The sequence below is a fragment of the Carlito syrichta genome, unplaced genomic scaffold (genome assembly GCF_000164805.1).
Source record: "Carlito syrichta isolate Samal-C Ts95f unplaced genomic scaffold, Tarsius_syrichta-2.0.1 Scaffold305684, whole genome shotgun sequence".
Lineage (NCBI taxonomy): Eukaryota > Metazoa > Chordata > Mammalia > Primates > Tarsiidae > Carlito > Carlito syrichta.
This window is the reverse complement of record NW_007249780.1, coordinates 665,507-685,730: the sequence shown is the minus strand read 5'-3', so window position 1 is coordinate 685,730 and position 20,224 is coordinate 665,507. Positions and strand designations below refer to the sequence as shown.

Below are 20,224 nucleotides of genomic sequence, written 5' to 3'. Positions count from 1 at the left end.
GCCTGAGCCCAGGGGTTCGAGACCAGCCTGGGCAACTTGGTGAGAGCTTCTCTCTAAAATAAAATTTTTACTTACTTATTTATTTATTGTAGAGACGAGGTCGCGCCAAGTTGCCCGGGTGGGTCTTGAACCCGCGGGCTCAGGCAATCCACTCGCCTCAGCCTCCCAAAGTGCTGGGATTACAGGCTGAGCCACTGAGCCTGGCCTCTAAAATAAATTTTAAAAATTAACTGGTTGAACAGTAGAGCCTATAACCTAAGTTCAGGATTGAGGAGATGGCTGGGCACTGTAGTTGATCATGGCTGATATCCATTGTGAAGTGTAACTCGAGGAGAAGGGAGGGAATGAATACTATCTCTTCTGTTAAAAAAATATATATATATTCTATATAAGCTTTTTTGTGAGGTGAAGGTGAAATATAGGTTTATTTTTGCATTCATTTTTAGTATACAATGAATATACGTTTAGCATAAAAAGAGAATGCAAGTGCTCGTAATCAAAGTTAACCTGTTAACATCTTGATGCCTTTTCTTCCAGACACTTTTCTCTGCTTGTGTTTATACATGTACGTGTCTATTATAAAATGGGGTCATGCTGTCTTATCTTTTGCTTTTTTCACTCAAAAGTGTCTTATGAGCATCTTTCCATCTCAGCAAATATACTCTGATCATATGATATGTATCAGAAAAGTAGTGTCCAGTTACCAAGGCAAAATACCTCTTGGATTCTCAGGCTCCTGTGTGGGCAGGGTTGGGCAGGTGAAGTCGGAGATCCAGATGACTCATCCACTGTGTGGCAGGAGATAGAGCCAAGAGTGCTGCTGGCGATTAAGGTAGCACCAGCTTCTAGAGCTGTTTTGTAATTCTGTTTTCCAGCAGGACAACTTTTTATGCTTCTTCTATCTCTGATCTTCTGTATCTTCCCCCAGTGGATTATTTTGTAAGCTTAGGTCTGAACACTAGAACCAGGCAGTTGTTGTTCTGTAACTTTTTTCAAGCCTTGTTGCTGCTTGATGAAGTGGCTCTCAGAGTGTATGCAGAAGAGTAATAGGGTGAGAGACTTAATTCCCAATATAGCTGCTAATCCTGTTTAATTCCCCGAAGTCTTTCAGTCCCAGGTTGTTTGTCCTTTCTTTCTTGGTTGGAAGACCGGTGAGGCACAGACTGCAGGAATGGAGCATAAGAAGGTATTGGCGTTTGCAATTTATTGGGAAGGTGGTGCTGTTCAATTGATTTAGGAGTACAATACTTTCAAAGCATGGGACATTTAGTTTTATTTCAACAAGCATGTTTCTTCTATTGTGGAACAATGGTGACAATTTCCAGGTGGTTTTCAGCCTGACTTATGTGTATAAATTAATTCCATTTTTGACCCAGGTGAAAGTGAACTCTTAGATGTGTAAATATGTGTCCTTGATCATCAGAGTGAGTGGTGGTTGTGTTTTCATTTGAAGTCTGCATATTTTTCAACCAAAGGATCTATAAGTGAATTTTCTGATAACTGAGAATTTACATTTAGATAAATACGTAGAGAAGAGCAGGAAAAAGAGGATTAAATCCTTATGTAAAAATAAAATTTGACTGTTCATATGCATGTATTCATTTGCATGTAAATTATGTCAGATATAAGAATATTTATGCAAATACCCGGAAAATTCTGATGACTTCTTTAGTTTTTTACACATAGTTTCCATCCTTGATGCTACTATCTGTAATTACTGCTATAGGGTAGTTTCAGTTATATTACATCTTTGTCTTATTGGAAAGAAAAATAGCCCAGCAGAATTCTCCACGTTATTTTGTGGCAGGTAATGGGGAACTTCTGTGAATGCACAGTTTCAATGTTTTAAGCGTCTGTATTTTGCTTTTTCTTTCTTGTTTTCCTCATTGATCTTTAGATAAAAATCTCTTGTCTCCCATGTAACTCATCACTAGAGCGAGGCTGGCCTTTCTTCTCATTTTGTCCTTATAAGGCTATCCTGTTTTATCACTTCCTGCTTCAGCTCCTGACTTTTTCTCTCTTCCCCTCTCCTGGGTGGATGCTTTCTCCATGTGGCAGGGCTGTAACTGTTCACAGCTGTCTGAAACAGCAGTGGACCAGGAGCAGCTTGGAGTTCTAACTTTCATTTTACAAAGAACAACATGTTTGAATGTTTCAGCAGGCAAGTCATAACTGGCACTTACTTCTTGTTCTTCTAGAACACTGAAAATCTCCCCCAGCACTTCAGGAGGGGGACCCTGACCGTGTTAAAGAAGAAGTGGGAGAACCCAGGGCTGGAAGCAGAGTCTCACACAGACTCCCAGCGAAACAGCAGCACTGAGATTAGGCACAGAGTGGGCCATCCTTCTGCTGAAGTGACAAGCAACACTGCTGTGGGAGCCGAAGCTGACCAAGAGGAACGAATTCACCCCAGACCTACGTTGGGCTCAGCTCCTGAAGCTCTCATTCAGTCTCGGTATCCCCACATCAAGGACAGTGAGGATCTTAAAGACCACTCAACAGAAAGTAGGAAGATGGAAAATTGTCTAGGAGAATCCAGGCATGATGTAGAGAAATCTGAAATCAGTGAAAATACAGAAGCTTCAGGCAAAATAGAGAAATATAATGTTCCACTGAACAGGCTTAAGATGATGTTTGAGAAGGGTGAACCAACTCAAACCAAGGTAAGAACTGGGCGGGTTTGAAACTTGAGAAAGCCAATTCAGGTGCTAAACAAAGCTGTTTTTCTAATATGGACATTTTGAGTAGAGGCGAACATGTGTGATCAGTATGTCTTTTGATTTAAGTTAGATAAGTTAATAAGTCTCAAATGAATTATTTACATTGATGACTAAGATTTGTGAGTCTCCGACCCAATTTCATGTTAAATCAAACTCAGGTTGGGATTCAAGTTGATATCTAGACATGAAGAGAGTTTGATACTGACTGGATGATGGTTTTTGTACACTTGCCCTTTTAATTTGTCTTCCTGTGCCTTTGTCGTTTGTAGCTTTAGGAGTGGAATTACTGCCGAATCTCTCTCTCTGCTTGGACACAGCTGCAGACTGAGTGTTAAGGCCAGAGTTTAACATTAAGACTGAGGCTTACTTGTCTCTTTGCTAGCTGAATCCCTTCTCTTCTTCTCAACTTCCTCATCTGTGCCTCCCAACAAATGTTTTCTATCAGCTTAAATCCTCTCCTAGGAAAAATCAATGAAGATAACCAGACTAGCTGTAGCTTTCAGGAGTTTTGACTTGCAAATGCACGGGGTTGCATTTTCCTACAACTGCTAATGAAATTTGATCCTTCATGTGGATTGCAGACCTAGTCCCCAGAGGGAATTACTTAACTAGAAAATGAGTTACATATGCTGGTGACTTATAACACAATCCAGAGGCCGCAGAGCTGGTAAATTTTTCCAGTTTTCTCATACTTTCCTGCATATCTGGCTTTGTGCGTGGGGATGGTTTGTTACAATAGTCATTATAATGAAGTAAACAGATCTGATGGGGAGCAAAGCCATCATTTACTCTAGATTCCATCTAGACGGGAATGCTGAATTTTTTAAAGCTAAATATTTGGCCCACATCCCTCTATCTGGAAAGCAACAATGTGAAGCATTCTTTCTGAGATAAGAAATAAATAACTCATCCTGTAGTCCTCGGTTGGGTGTGACATTGTCAATGCCTTTCTGTGCATTGCTAGTCATTGCTTAAGATTAGACAAGTTCTTGAGTATTTAGGGGTCATGTTTGATGATGTTGGAGGAATTTTTTAAAATTTGGAAAGCTAGAACCATTTTCTGTGCATGAGCTTTTAGCTCCACTTAAACATTGAAGCCAGTTGGCAAGAGATGTAACCACAAAGCAGTTTCCTAACTTTCAAACTCCCTTTCCTCTCAATTTTTAGTCCTCTCATCCTGACAACTCCCTCTTTTCCCCTTATGGTTTTCATTTAATTTTTTTTTATTTAAATGGGAAGAAGAATTTTAAATGGAAGGAAAAAATGTCAGAAATCCTAAATAGAGAGGAAGGGGCTTTGTTGTGACTCAAAGCACCATTGTAAGTCTCCTCCTCCCAGACCCTGCTAAGGGTAGGACAGCTGATGTCATGCCAGCACACACAATGTACATTCAGTGCAAAAGGCTGGTGCATGTCGAAACTGGCCAAAGGTAGGAAATGACTGGGACTGCAGCAAACAAAAATGCTGATTATGTGTAAGGATCTGATGAGAGACTTTTCCTCATAAATGTCTGATGAGAGATGGGTCAGAACAAGCCTCTCTCTTTATGCCAGGTTGTAGAGGAGAAAACCTCCCCAAATAAAGATACTACTCTATCCCTTTTGGCCCTGGGCCACTTGATTGCTAAAGGTTTATGGAGATGGAAGAGTTCTAAGATTTGCCTGGGCTTCTTTAGGTTTGGTTTTTTTGTGTGTGTGCGCACACCATTTTTTACTTCCTGATTGAATGGCCACTTGTGACTTAATGAACTGCTTAGGGAGTAGAGAGCACAGCCAGCCTTGCTTGGTCTGTAAACTTTCTAAACAAGTGTCATTATCCATGTTGAAAACAGTCTACATTACGTTTTAGAGTTTTGGCTAATATTTCAATAAAACTTAAGAAAAATTTTATCTACTTTAGGTTAAGGAATACCTAATCAATTTGAACCTAGGCTATGGTTATTATGAGCCTAATTTCAGCTTTAACAAGGATAAGGCTTTAATCAGAAAGTTACATATTTGACTCTTTGGAAGGAAACTCTGAGAAATATAGTGAGGACACTAGAAATCCCTCCAGGAGCAAGATTGTACAGGTAAGAATGTATATCTCAGAGCTGACAAACTAGTACTTTAGTGAAATGAGTGACTATATTGAATATAAATTGTGTGACTCTGGTTCCATAATTGAATTTTAGTGAACTGGACTGAATCTCAAATAATTAGATGAGTGTGATCAGGGAGCATATAGACAATGGAAATATGTGGTCTGAAGTCTCATCTTCCTAAGTTTTTGGGTTTTTTTAATCAGTTATTTACAGGAGGTCAAGGTGACTGGCTTTGAGATAGGCATAGTTAGCATAGCACATAGTTCAGATGTAGTTAGGCAAGTTTTCTTAGGTAGGTCTAATTTAGATAACGGAGGAACAGGTGGCTAAGCGTTCTGGTGTCTTTCTTATTTGTATAGACCTCCACCTGACGACACACATATCAGACCTGACCACCTTGCAGGTTGGAATGTAAAACTATCAGTACAGTAAATCATAGAAACAACAGAGAATTACCCAAAACACAGACATGATATTCTAAGAAAGGCCCAAATCTAGTTAGACAGTAACTTTCATTATTTAAAAGATCCTTGTAACCTTAAAAGTTTGAGAGATGGTCATCAAAACTCGTGACCAAGCCAGGCTCGGTGGCTCAGCCTGTAATCCCGCACCTTGGGAGGCTGAGGTGAGTGGATTGCCTGAGTCCGCGGGTTCGAGACCTGCCTGGGCAACTTGGCGAGACCTCGTCTCTACAATAAATCAAAAAATTAGCCAGGTGTGGTAGCGCGCGCCTAGTTCCAGCTACTTGGAAGGCTGAGGCGGAAGGATTGCTGGAGCCCAGCAGGTCGAGGTTGCGGTGGCTGGGAGTGGCCACTGCACTCCAGTCTGGGCGACAGAGTGAGACTAACTCAAAAAAAAAAATAAAAACTCATGACCAGATACCTGCAACCCTCTGCTCTTAGCCTATGGTTTGCTTAATCATTGTTGTAAAATTATTTTTATTAATAATTTTTTGTAGAGATTAGGTCTCACTATATTGCTCAGACTAGTCCCAAACTCCTGGACTCAAGTGATTCACCCGCCTCAGCCTCCCAAAGTACTGGGATTACAGATTTGAGCCACCATTCCCAGCTGACTTTCAGACTCCTTTTGAAGAATGAATCAGTGACTTGGTTCTTAGTTCTATTTGATAATAGGAAGAAAAGAAACTTAAATAAATTACAAATAATGAAAATCAATCAAAGCCTATTCCTTACTTATTCTCTATCTTTGGTGAATAGATAAGCTATTCAGGTCACGTAGTTTAGTTGAATATGATGGTTCTAATTCCCATGAGCGAATGAGTGGTGGATGAATTAATGTAACCTATGGTCATTACTAGGAAAAAGAAATGCCACAGTGACATTTACTCAATGTGATTTAGCATTCTAATTTCATATATGTGTTGATCTGGGTTTTGGGTAGCTGAGTTAACCATTTTGGGTGTCCTTTATGAACAAGATAGCTGGTCAACTAGTTATAATCCACGCTCAGTTATTGTGATGTTAACATTTGAATCCATCATCTTTAGAGACCAGGATGCGATTAGTCAAATATGAGATACCTCCTCCATTCCCAGGAATGACCAAACAATGAAGGGAGCCTTAGTTCTTTCTGTTTGGTTTCTAAGATATTTGGTTCACATGGATCCTTGTAATAGAAGAATAAAGACCAAATATTTTGGCTGGGTGTGGTGGTTCAAGCCTGTAATCCCAGCACTTTGAGAGGCCGAGGCAAGAGGATTACCTGAGCCCAGGGGTTCGAGACCAGCCTGGGCAACTTGGTGAGACCTTGTTTCTACAATAAATCCAAAAACTAGCGGGGTGTGGTAGCGCATGCCTGTAGTTCCAGCTATTTGGAAGACTGAGACAGAAGGATCGCCTGAGCCCAGCAGGTCAAGGCAGCGGTGGCCATGAGCATTCTACTGCACTCCAGTCTGGGCGATAGAATGAGACTCCGACTCAAAAAAAAAAAGAAAAGACCAAATATTTGAATGATATATTTCTATTTTCATAACCTATTTAAATTATTGTCTTTTCTTTGGGTCAAGATTGGACCAATTACATATAAAGAAATAAGGTTGGAATATGAATAGCCTTTGATCCTTTTTTTTTTTTTTAAGTTGGAGTCTCACTCTGTCACCCAGGCCGCGGGGCAGTGGCACGCTCATGGCCACCACAGCATTGACCTGCTGGGCTCAGGTGATCCTTCCACCTCAGCCTTCCAAGTAGTTGAAACCACAGGCATAGAACCACAGGCATGTGTCATCACGCCCATCTAATTTTTCTTGATTTATTGTAGAGAGGAGGTCTCGCCAAATTGCCCAGGCTGGTCTCAAACCCGTGGGCTACCTCAGCCTCCCAAAGTGCTGGGATTATAGGTGTGAGCCACTGCACCCGAATGCCTTGATTGTTTTTTTTGAGTTGAATTCTCACTCCATTGCCCAGACTGGAGTGCAGTAGCACACTCACGGCCACCCCAGCATCAACCTGCTGGTCTCTGGCGATCCTTCTGCCTCAGCCTTCCTAGTAGCCGAAAATACAGGCATGTGCTACCACACCCAGCTAATTTTTAATATATTGGAGAGATGAGGTCTTACCAAGTTGCTGGGGCTGGTCTTGAACCCTCGAGCTCAGGCAATCTACTTGCCTTGGCCTCCGAAAGTGCTGAGCCACTGAGCCCGGCCCTTCTTGATTCTTTAAAAAAAAAAATTATTTTATTTTATTTTATTGAGACTAGTCTTACTATGTTGCCCAGACTGATCTTGAATGCCTAGCCTCAAGCGATCCTCTTACCTCAGCCTCCCAAAGTGCTGGAGTTCTAAGTGTCAGCCACTACACCTGACCTGATTCTTATACGTAGATGCTGATATGATGGCTGCTTGTTTCATGCAGTATTTCCATCTTGGAAACAAGTTAGATAAAGAAAGAAGAAAATATCAGGCTGGGTGCAGTAGCTTACACCTGTAATCCCAGCACTTAGGGAGGCTGAGGCAAGAGGATTGCCTGAGCCCAGGAGTTCAAGACTAGCCTGAGCAATGTGGCGAGACTTCTTCTCTACAACAAGTCAAAAAATTAACTGGCGTCTGTAGACCCAGCTACATGGAAGACTGAGGTGGAAGGATCACCTGAGCCCAGCAGGTCAAGGTGGGCCATGAGCGTGCCACTGCACTCCAGCCTGGCCAACAAGAATGAAACTCTGACCCCTCCTTCCCCAAAAAAAAGAAAGAAAGAAGGGAAGGAGAGGGGAGAGGAGAGGAGAAGACACTCATTCACCTTTTGGGAACTAACCAAGAATCAGAGGTGATAATGAAGAGTTCATCCATAAATGAATAGAATTAAAGCTTTTTTCTTTTTCTATTATTCATGGTGTATTTTATTGCTTTCAGTTAGTTATATTCTAATTGGTTTTAACTTATTTTATATTACAAAGATAAAACAGTACATTGGGGTAAAATAGAGAATCTGAAATGACAGAGGAAGTTTGTCACCCATCCCCCTTTGCTGTCGTTCCTTCTCTCCCCATAGACTCCCAGTTCAGCTTCCCTCCCAATTTCTATTCCTCTCATCACCAGGATCATAACTGTATGTGTAGCAGTCAAAACACTAACAGAAGTTTCGCTTGTTCCAACATTATTGTGGTTTTTCTTCTTGCAAGTTCCTGAAGTGATATTTGATATTTTGTTTAGTTTCACATAACACGGGTACGTAACCATGTATATGTGTTGATGTAGTATACATGTATATGTGTTGATGAGCCCTTAAGAGAATAAGGCACCCAGCTAAATGTGATCTGTGTTCATCAATTGTTTTATCCTTGGCTAACCAGTCTAAAAACTGTATCAAAGAAATAATGTATACACCTTTTAGATGAATAGTTAGCTATCCATGAGGAATCCCCAGGTTGTGGCAAAAATTATCTATCACATTTTATCTTCTCTTTAATAATTGCCTATGTTTCCTTTTCTACTCATGTTACCATGATAAAAATCTTCTGCATTCTTAATATGTTTTAAGTTATTTAGAGCCAGGCTCGGTAGCTCAGCCTGTAATCCCGCACCTTGGGAGGCTGAGGTGAGTGAATTGCCTGAGCTCGCGGGTTCGAGACCCGCCTGGGCAACTTGGTGAGACCTCATCTCTACAATAAAAATTTTTTAAAAATCAGCCAGGTGTAGTAGCGCACGCCTGTAGTTCCTGCTACTTGGAAGGCTGAGGCGGAAAGATCGCCAGAGCCCAGCAGGTCGAGGCTGCGGTGGCCGGGAGCAACCATTGTACTCCAGTCTGGGTGACGGAGTGAGACTCCAACTCAAAAAAAAAACAAAAGTTATTTAGAATTACATCTAAGACGAATACATGGGATGTTCATAATTGATTTAATTCTATAGTCTTAAATTATAATTTTAAGATGAGCTTGGGGAGAAAAGGGATTTGAGTAACCGTTAGCATTACTGTGGAGTCTCATATAGTCATCCTAATATAGGGGAGTATGTCTCTAATTTGCCTATTAGCAAATCATAAATCTTAAATTGACATAACATTTAACCTCCAATGAATATACTGCTAGTGCTTTGAGTGTGGAGAACTTGTTTTGCAATGAATAATTATTATATATAAGACCAGGTGCGATGGCTCAAGCCTATAATCCCAGCACTTTGGGAAGCCGAGGTAACAGGAGTGCCTGAGCCTGCAGGTTCGAGACCAGCCTGGGCAACTTGGTGAGACCTCGTCTCTACAATAAATCAAAAAATCAGCTGGGCATGGTGGCATGTACCTGTAGTTCCAGCTACTTGAAAGGCTGAGGCAGAAGGATCACCTGAGCCCAGAAGGTGGAGGCTGTGGTGGCTGGGAGCATGCCACTGCACTCCAGCCTGGGTGACAGAGTGAGACTCCAACTCAAAAAACCCAAACAAAATAAATATACACAAGAATTACCCCTGCTTTCTTCATTTTTAAGTCAGTGTCCTTTTTCCATATCTTGTTATAACTAATTTTTTGCTGATTGAGCATATTCACCCATAGTTTATAGCTTCTCCTATAATTTCAAAAAATGTAAATAAGACTACTCTACCTGCTCTCGGTTATTGAAGGTTATTTTATATTTCTTATAAAAACAACATACCAGCATAGCTGGATGCAGTGTCTCATGCCTGTAATCCCAGCACTTTGGGAGGCAGAGACGAGAGGATTGCCTGAACCCAGGGATTTGAGACCAGCTGGGAAACTTGGCAAGACCTCGTCTCTACAATTAATCAAAAAACTAGCTGGGTGAGGTGGCGCATGCCTATAGTTCCAGCTACTTGGAAGTCTGAGGTAGAAGGATCACCTGAGCCTGGCAGGTCAAGGCCGTGGTAGCCGAGATCATGCCGCTGCCTCTCCAACCTGGGTGACAGAGTGAGACAAACAGTCAAACAAAGACACAAACAAAACTACATACCAGCATAAATTAAGTTTTATTTACCCCTAATTAATTCCCTGGTCTTTTGTAGTAAGATAATAATGGATCCAGATGTAAAGATAGCCAGCCAGTCAAGGAATTCTGATCTGTTTTTCACTGTTTCTTAATCTAAGTGCCCACTGAAGATCAGTCATCTCTTCTTCTCTGCTTACTTTCATGCCAACTAACAACTACTTATTAGTTTTAACCAGTTTTATTATAATAAAACACTGAAAAGCAATATCAGGGGACTAGAGTATTCTCAAAGGAATATCGGCTACATTAGAGTTCGAGGAGGCCAGAAAGACTTCACTTACCCCACTCCCAAAATATTACCACCTTTGGCTTTCTGCTTTTGGACTCGCTCCTGAATAGACAACATAGGTGTGTGTCTAGATGACTATAATAAAGAGTCATTTCCTGTAGCCCTCTAACTCATTGATGAGTTACAGCGAGTGAGAAATCCTCATCAAAATTGCTGACATGTATAGATCCTAGAACCATAAGGGACTTTAAGAAGTGATTTAATCCAGCACACTGCTCTCAGTCAGTTAGAATATTATAATCCCAATTTTACGTATGAGAACAGATAAGTTCAGAGAAGTTAACTGATATACCCAATGGCATGTAGCTAATTTATAATCGAACAAGTCTGAAATTGTGTCGTATCCCTTCTGCCATATAGCACTATCTTCATGGCTATTATAATAACTGTCTGTTGGATAGAAACAACTGGCCGTACCCCTACATATCTTTGAAATCTAAGGAAACTGGGGAAAATTGAAAACATATCAACAGCTTTATTCTCAAAGACATTAGCTCTCTGTCTTCCCACATTTTGTACCTGACTAAATGAACAGCATCAGGGCAATGAATAGAAGAAATACATTTGTATGCAAGAGATTTGTACTAAAACTTTAGAGACAGAAGCTTGTGGTTTGGGGACTTTGCTTTTTAAAATATTTTTTGGGGGGAGGGGTTTGGAGTCTCACTCCATCACTCGGACTGGAGTGCAGTGGCATGCTCCCAGCAATTTTGATGAGTATTTCTCACTCGCTGTAACTCATCAAATGAGTTAGAAGGCTACAGGAAATGACCCACTGGGCTCTGGCAATCCTTCCACCTCAGCCTTCTGAGTAGCTGGAATTACAGTCACGCACTACCATGTCCAGCTGATTTTTTATTATTGTAGAGATGAGGTTTCGCCAAGTTACCCAGGTGGGTCTCAAACCCGTGGGCTCAGGCAGTCCACTCACCTCAGCCTCCCAAAGCGCTGGGATTACAGGCTGAGCCACCGAGCCCGGCTGCTTGGTCTTTTTTATATAGACCTTCCTATCTATTCTCCTAGTTCATGTAGTTATCCTTTTATGAAATATGGTATTTCCTTATACTGTTTAATCACTCCCCAATAATTATATTCTTTTCCAGCATAATAGTAATTCTCTAAGCGTCTTGGCAGAAATGGTTTTATTATTTTGAGGCTGTATTACTGAATATAAAATTCAGGGCTGGGTGCAGTGGCTTATACCTATAATCCCAGCACTTTGGAAGGCCAAGGTGGGAGGATCACTTGAGGCCAGGAGTTCGAGACCAGCCTGGGCAACAAAGTGAGACCCTGTCTCTAAGGAAAAAAAAAAAGATAAAATTTGGTCTGGGCATGGTAGCTCTTTCCTGTAATTCCATCTCTTTGGGAAACTGAGGTGGGAGGATTGCTTGAGCCCAGGAGTTCGAGACCAACATAGGCAACATAGTGATACCTCATCTCTACAGAAAAGAATTAAAAAATTAGCCAGATGTGGTGGCGCATGTCTGTAGTTCTAGCTACTCCTGAGGTTGGGGCAGAAGGATTGCCTGAACTCAGGAGGTTGAGGTTGTGGTAAACCATAATTGTGGCACTGCATTCCAGCCTGGGCCACAGAGTGATATCTCGACCCCCCAAAAAAGAAGACAATATTTATTAAACATTGTTTTAGCATCAAAAGTTATGACTCATTATTCTTATATATTTTCAGCTTGTTCTCAAGGATTATACTATTTTATAACACCACTAGCACTGTCTAAGGACACATTCCCCAAAGCTCATTAACATTTGGTTTTATCATTTTTAACTATTTATGTTAATGTAATACATATGAAATATTGCCTCTCACTTCTTTTTTTTTTCTAACTGTAAGACTAAACACATAAGTTTTGTGGAATGCTTGGAAATACAGAAAATGTAGAGAAACCCTACCACCTGGAGTTAACACGCTCTTTTTGTGTGTCTTATTTTACTTAAATGAACTATTCTTTCCTCAGAAGGTCTTTGAAGAAGGAAATTTTTATTTCTTGGTACTTTGAGAAATTAAGGCTAGGTTTTCTCTGTACCCATGATTTCCATGCATAATTCAGCAAGGTTCTGTTTTTCCTAAAAAGTCACCCTTCCTCCACCCTTGACTTTGGAGGGACAAGAGTCTAAAGGAAGTGTGAAGTTGAATGGTTGGGCATTCTCAGGGCTGAGAATCAGCTTTTAATGAGAATTTTTCCTGAAAATAGGACTAGGGGGGACAGGAAATCCTGCTTTCTCACTTATTTAGAGCCTAACTTTTTCCTTTAAGAAGAAAATCCTGAAAAAATTCTACGAACTACTGGCTAAATATCCCAAACTCTTGTCCTCTTTACCGGTACATGTTGGAGCATTTGATTTAAGATTCACAGAGAATATTTAAAGGGCGTTCACACTAATGAGAGTTACAGTCAGCTGACCGGAAAGAGGACTTGCAGGGTGGGGTGAGGCCAAATCTTAAGAAATTCCAGAAAGTCTTACAGTGTCTTGTCTTTTTCTCTTTCTTGGACGTTAGAATGATTAAGGCTCCCTCAAGTTTCTGAGTAAAAAGGGCTGGAATGTGATAAAAGTCTGTTACAGAGAGTGTTTTGGTGTCAGAATTCCTGTGTGTGTGTGTGTGTGTGTGTGTGTGTGTCCATCCTTTACTTCCTTGAGAAACATCGGAGGAAGCCCCTCCTTCTTCCTGTACCTCAGATTACCACTTGTAAAATGTGGATCATAAAACTCATCTTAAATACATTTGAGATTTTTTTTTGAGTCAGAATCTCACTGTTTCATCCAGGCTGGAGTGCAGTGGCATGCTCACGACCAGCATAGCCTCAACCTGCTGGGCTCAGGTGATCCTCCTGTCTCAGCCTTCCAAGTACATGCCTGTGCCACCACACCCAACTAATTTTTTTTTTTTAAACTTATTGTAGAGACAAGGTCTCGCCATGTAGCTCAGGCTGGTCTTGAACCTATAGGCTCAGGCAATCCTCACCTCCGCCTCCCAAAGTGCTGGGGTTACAGGTGTGAGCTACTGTGCCTGGCTGAGATCTTTTTACTCTTAATGTTTGAGTTATTTGGAAGTGAAAAGGTATTCAAAGTATAATGTTCAGTGCTTCACCTGGGGTCTCACCAAAAGCCATCTTATCTCAGCGTTGTATTTCTCCTCAGAACCACAGTCAGTAGAATGGATTTTCAGAAACAATTCTCTCTTACTATTTTTCTCTGACCAAATGGTTTTGCACATTTACTTTTTTAGTACTTGAAAGAAAATAATACAGAATATTGATGCCCCATGGAGCAAAAGGCTTAAAAAGAAAGGCCCTTATTTTATTTAACTCAAAGATTTAAATAAAAAAACTAGCCAAGATGGGAAATTGTATGCATTTAAAACCAAAGAAAGCCTCTGCCCTGGCTGGGTGTATGTTCTGATTCTAAATGGTTGTGCTCCCAATAACATCAGTACAGGGACTTCACACAAGACAGAGAGGGCTGTGGGACTAGAATTAGACAGAAACAGCTCTCTGCAGGTTGTAACATGTAACACATACTCTTAGAATTGTATTTGAACTTTACCTTTGTCAGAAAGCAAATAAATATCTGTATTAAGAATACAGAACTCATTTTCTTTTGATCTTAAAAAAAACATTGTATCTCCAGGCTTTCTCCCTTTTTGAGTTCTGGAAATTCTATTTATTTTTTTTTTGAGCTTGAGTCTCACTCTTGTGGCCCAGGCTGGAGTGTTGTTCAAGTACGTTCAAGGCCACTGCAGCCTCCACCTGCTGGGCTTAGACAATCCTGCCTCAGCCTTCCAAGCAGCCAGAACTACAGACGCATGCCATCCTTTCTTTTCTTTGGGTCAAGATTGGACCAATTAGGTATAATACAAGATACAAAGAAATAAGGTTGGAATATGAATAGACTTTGATCCTTTTTTTTTTTTTATTTTTTTAAGTTGGAGTCTCTGTCACCCAGGGAGCACTTTGGGAGACTGAGGTGAGTGAAGAATTGCCTGAGCCCACGGGTTCACGACCCGCCTGGGCAACTTGGTGAGACCTCGTCTCTATAATAAATAAAAAACTAGCCGGGTGTGGTAGTATGCCTATAATTCCATCTACTTGGAAGACTGAGGCGGAAGGATCGCCAGAGCCCAGCAGGTCGAGGCTGCGGTGGCTGGGAGCGGCCACTGTACTCCAGTCTGGGCGAGAGTGAGACTCCAACTCAAAACAAAACAAAACAAAAACAAAATCAAAACAAACAAAAATTACATGAAAAAGCAAATAAAGAGATGGAAAACCCATGCCCGGCTAGTTTTGTGATTTGTTGTAAAGACAGATCTCACCAAGTTGCCCAGGCCAGTCTCAAACCCCCCCCCGGGCTCAGGCAAATTCCCAGGCTCAGGCAGTCCTCTCGCCTCGGCCTCCCAAAATGCAGGGATTACAGCCTGAGCCACCGTGCCCGGCCAGAAATTCTAATGGTTATAGTAATTATCTTGAAGTGCAGCAGCATTTGGAATAAATCTGTGGGATTTTCTTTCATGATCAGAAATGGGGAATGTGCTGAAAGCCAAATAAAAATATGTGGATGGAGGGTATCCTGCCAGACCTGTCTCTACCCCTTGGCCAATGATCTTCATTTCCAGATAGGAGCTGCTTCCAGAGCAAGAATATGTTTAGTCTTATGACTCATATGGATGTGGTTGAAAGTGCAGCTGACCGGCCTGTGATGTGGCAAGGTTAAGGTTGCTATAGCTTATTTTTGCTTTTGCTAAAAATAGACTCAATCAATAATGTAAACAGCAAAGCTGACTGGAAATAAATTATATTAGCCCTTTGTACTCAGACGTTTCATGGATCATCCACCAGCAACTTGACCACACTTTTTGACGAAACAGTAAAAGCAAGTCACATCATATTGAATAGTACAGCACTGGAACCAATTATTTTATTGTATTGATATTTGGCTTATCATGGAACTGTGGACATTAAGGAACTTATTTGTGACCCAAAAAATCAAAATTTTATATTTTAATATTTTCTAACGTGATAACGTGTGAAATAGTCACCCACACGCATTGCAGGTTCATTGGTACAGGTTGTGGCAATAGTCATTTGTTGATGTCTTCCACCAGGGCTTTTTCTTTTTTCATTTTTTAAAATTTTTTGTGTTGGAGTCTCACTCTGTCACCCAAGCTGGAGGGCAGTGGCATGCTCCCGGCCACCGCAGCCTCGACCTGCTGGGTTCCGGCGATCCTTCCGCCTCAGCCTTCCAAGTAGCTAGAATTATAGGCGCACGCTACCATGCCCAGCTAATTTTTTGATTTATTGTAGAGATGAGGTCTCGCCAAGTTGCCCAGGTGGGTCTCGAACCCGCAGGCTCAGGCAATCACCACCTCAGCCTCCCAAAGTGAGGGATTACAGGCTGAGCCATCAAGCCGGCTTCACCAGGCCTTTTTCTATTCAAGCAGACAGTGCAGTTTCGTTTTCTTCCTCCCACATTAATAACACATAATTTATTGTCCAGCCTATTGTTTGAAAAAGATTTGAAAAGACTCATTCGTGATTCCTGAAAACCACTTCTCAACTGATCAATCATATCTCAGTATATATTCCATCTCTTTATTTGCTTTTTCATGTCATTTTTGTTTGTTTTTGTTTTGTTTTGTTTTGAGTTGGAGTCTCACTCTGTCGCCCGGACTAGAGTGCAGTGGCATGCTCCCGGCCACCACAGCCTCGACCTGCTGGGCTCCAGTGATCCTTCCGCCTCAGCCTTCCGAATAGCCGTAATTACAGACGCACTACCACATCTGGTTAGTTTTTTATTTATTATAGAGACGAGGTCTCACCAAGTTGCCCAGGCGGGTCGTGAACCGGTGGGTCGTGAACCTGCGGGCTCAGGCAATTCTTCACTCACCTCGGTGTCCCAAAGTGCTGGGATTACAGGCTGAGCCACCGAGCCCGGCCTGTTTTTTGTTTTGTTTTGTTTTTGAATTGGAGTCTCACTCTGTCGCCCAGACTGGAGTGCAGTGGCAGCTACCGGCCACTACAGCCTTGACCTGCAGGGCTCCTGCAATCCTGCCGCCTCAGCTTTCTGCCGGAATTACAGGCATGCACTACCACGCCCGGCTGATTTTTTATTTATTGTAGAGATGAGGTCTCACCAAGTTGCCCAGGCGGGTCTCGAACCCACGGGCTCAGGTAATCCACTTACCTCAGCCTTTCAAAGCATGGGATTAAAGTCTGAGCCACCGAGCCTGGCTCTGTTTTTGTTTTTAATCAGAGTGTCACTCTGTCACCCAGGCTGGAGGGCAGTGGCATGCTGCTCACGGCCACCGCAGCCTCTACCTGCTGGACTCAGGCGATCCTTCCACCTCAGCCTTCCAAGTAGCCAGAACTACAGGTGCGTGCTACCATGTCCAGCTAATTTTTTTTTTTTTTTGTAGAGACGAGGTCTCGCCAAGTTGCCCAGGTGGGTCTTGAACCCACGAGTTCAGGCAATCTACTCGCCTCGGCCTCCCAAAGTGCTGGGATTACAGGCTGAGCCACCAAGCCCGGCCTAGTTCATACTCTTCAACTGTACTGTTAAGTTGATTAGTCCATTGAAATTACAGGTTTAATAACTGTTTACTGATATTGAATTCAAAATGGTGCTTAGTGTTTTATTCGTATCTCCTGTCTTACTGTATCTCAGGTATCTTTCTAACTTTAAGTTGCATGGAAATAAATTGAGATTTGAATGATGGAATAAATTGAGATTTGAATGATGGGATCTAGTTGAAGGCTATCATTACAAGCTGAATAAACATGACATACTCCCTGTGTGCTATGTCTGGGAATATTCTGTGACACTAAGTGGCTTTCTCTTGAGTTATTTTTCCAGTCTTAAAAAGTATAATGTGTAACTTTAATTGGAACTCTACCCTAGATATGAGGGCGATAAATGTAGGAATCACAAAATATTTTGTTCAAAATCTGTATCATCTACTTTTCTGAAAGTCCTGAAAATATATACATGAAAAGGCATGGTCTCTGTCCTCAGTGAGCTTACAGTCCAGTAGAAGAACAGTCACACAATGCTTTGATAAGCATTGCAACAGAAGTGTGACCAGGTACCTTGGGAACAGAAGAACGATGACCTAAATTTGTATGAGAGAGGCTGGTCAGGCTTCATATTGTTTACACTGAGTCTTGAAGGAATAAGCACTTGCTAGACAACAGGACAAAGGGGCAGTCCGGGTGAAAGGAACCTCATTTTTCCATATCGTGGAACTCACTGCAGTTTGCTTCTCCTGATGGGTAAAGGATGAGGCGGAGAAAATATCCAGAGAGGAGGCTGGGCAGGTGGGGATCAGATCTAGAATAGGACTTCTGTGACATCCTGAGAACTTTGGATTTAATTTCTGAAGTGATTGGGAGTTCTGAAAGACTTTTTGAACAGGGGAGGAAAATAGGTTGATATTTTGGGATAATTACTTTGTATTATTTGGGATAATGGCAGCATCATAGAGTCTGGATTGGAAGATGAGGAAGAACCAATTAAAAAGGTGCAATGCAATAATCCAGGGAAAAGATGATGAAGACATGAATGAAGGCAGCAACAACAGGGATAAAGTGGGGTGGAGAAAGGAATTCGCAGATACTGCCATCAGGACTTGGCAGTTGGGAGGGATCGTCATTGCCATCCATGAGGATTCCACTCCAATGACTGTTTAAATTACAGAGCTTGCCTGTAAGCAGTGATCATTAGCGGAGAGCGTTGTCTATATAGAGTGACTTATTTTTCCCTGGGCACCTATGACTATGTAGTGCTCGATATTTATAATATTTTTTAAAAATTCTATAGAAGCCGGGCTGGGTGGCTCAGCCTGTAATCCCACGCCTTTGGGAGACTGAGGTGAGTGGATTGCCTGAGCCCGCGAGTTCGAGACCCGCCTGGGCAGCGAGACCTCATCTCTACAATATATCAAAAAATCAGCCAGGCGTGGTAGCACGCGCCTGTAGTTCCGGCTACTCGGAAGGCTGAGGCGGAAAGATCGCCGGAGCCCAGCAGGCGAGGCTGCGGTGACTGGGAGCGGCCATTGCACTCCGGTCTGGGCGACAGAGTGAGACTCCAACTCAAAAAAAAAAAAAAAATTCTATAGAATAGAAAAACAAATATACAATCTAATCTTGCCTGGGTTTTATTTATAAAAGAAGTTTGCAAGTCTTCTTTTTAACACTGCATCAAGATTTCCCACCTTCTCCGCAAAGCTTATGTTGCTGGGTTTTTGCTTTCCAAACAGATCCTTCGGGCCCAAAGCCGAAGTGCAGGTGGAAGCAGAACCTCTGAAAACAGCTACTCTCTGGATGACTTGGAAATAGGCCCAGGTAAGCAGAGAGGTCCATGTGTATGAAGTACTGTAGGAGGTACTCACTGGCAGTAGTGCCTTTGGACTCAAACCAATGCTTTTAAAGGAAAAATGGCACAAATGAAAAGTCTGTCTGCCAGGTATAAGCCGTTCTCAAATCTCATAGCACTCTATGAGTAGCTTTTCTTATCTATTTTTTCTTTTTTAATAGAGATGAGGCCTTGCTATGTTGCCTAGTCTGGTCTCAAACTCCTAGGCTCAAGCAGTCCTCTCACCTCGGCCTCCCAAAGTGCTGGGATTATAGGTGTGAGCCACCATTCCCAGCCAGCTTTTCTTGTGTTTTTAATTCATCCCTTTCAGTGGTAATCTGTGGTTATCCAAGGGTACTTTTGAGGAGTTGCAAGGGAAGAGCTATGGTCACCTTTGACTCCACAGTTATCTGGAGTTTGAGGGCTTCGATAGATGGGCTGTGTTTCCTGTTGATACTGGCTATCCTATATTGCCAGTGATAATATAATACTTTGAGGCCAGGTGCAGTGGTTCATGCCTGTAATCCCAATACATTGGAAGGCTGAGGCGAGCGGATTCCCTGAGCCTGAGGGTTCGAGACCAGCCTGGACAACTTGGTGAGACCTTGTCTCTACAACAAATTAAAAATTAACTGGGTGTGGTTGTGCATGCCTGTGGTTCCAGCTACTTGGAAGGCTGAGGTGAAATGATCACCAGAGCCCAGCAAGTTGAGACTGTGGTGGCCATGAGTGTGCCACTGCACTCCAGCCTGGGAGACAGAGTGAGACCCCAACTCAGAAAAAAAAAATACTGGCTGGGCTTGGTGGCTCAGCCTGTAATCCCAGCGCTTTGGGAGGCTGAGGTGAGTGTATTGCCTGAGCCCGCGGGTTCGAGACCCGCCTGGGCAACTTGGCAAGACCTCATCTCTATAATAAACCAAAAAAGCTAGCTGTATGTGGTGGTGCACACCTGTAATTCCGGCTACCTGGAAGGCTAAGGCGGAAGGATTGCCTGAGCCCAGCAGGTCAAGGCTGCTGTAGCTGGGAGAGGCCACTGATCTCCAGTCTGGGCGACAGAGTGAGACTCCAACTCAAAAAAAAAAAAACCCCAAAAAAGAAACCAAAAAAATACTTTGAGAGTGAAATTACTGTGTTTTGAAGGGAGTATATACAGGTTTCACAAAATAAAAAAATAGTAAACACAGAAAAATCATCAGCCTCCTAGTAATCAAAGAAATAAAAATTAAACAGTATTGAGATCTCTTTTTTTCACAAATTAGCCAAAATTTAAAATATGCAGTGTTCAATTATGGTAAGGGTTCTCTTTTTTTTTTTTTTTTTTTT

General features: G+C 42.0%; 1 protein-coding gene across 2 annotated transcripts in view; it reads left to right on the top strand.

Moving 5' to 3' along the window:
- Nucleotides 1–20,224, top strand: part of LIMA1 (LIM domain and actin binding 1) — a 113,614-nt gene that overhangs the window by 67,836 nt on the left and 25,554 nt on the right. For both annotated transcript variants that reach the window (XM_008062278.1, XM_008062277.1), the window contains exons 4-5: nt 2,199–2,663; nt 18,807–18,891. In XM_008062278.1, coding sequence (XP_008060469.1) covers nt 2,199–2,663; nt 18,807–18,891 — 550 coding nt within the window. The remainder of the gene's footprint in view (nt 1–2,198; nt 2,664–18,806; nt 18,892–20,224) is intronic.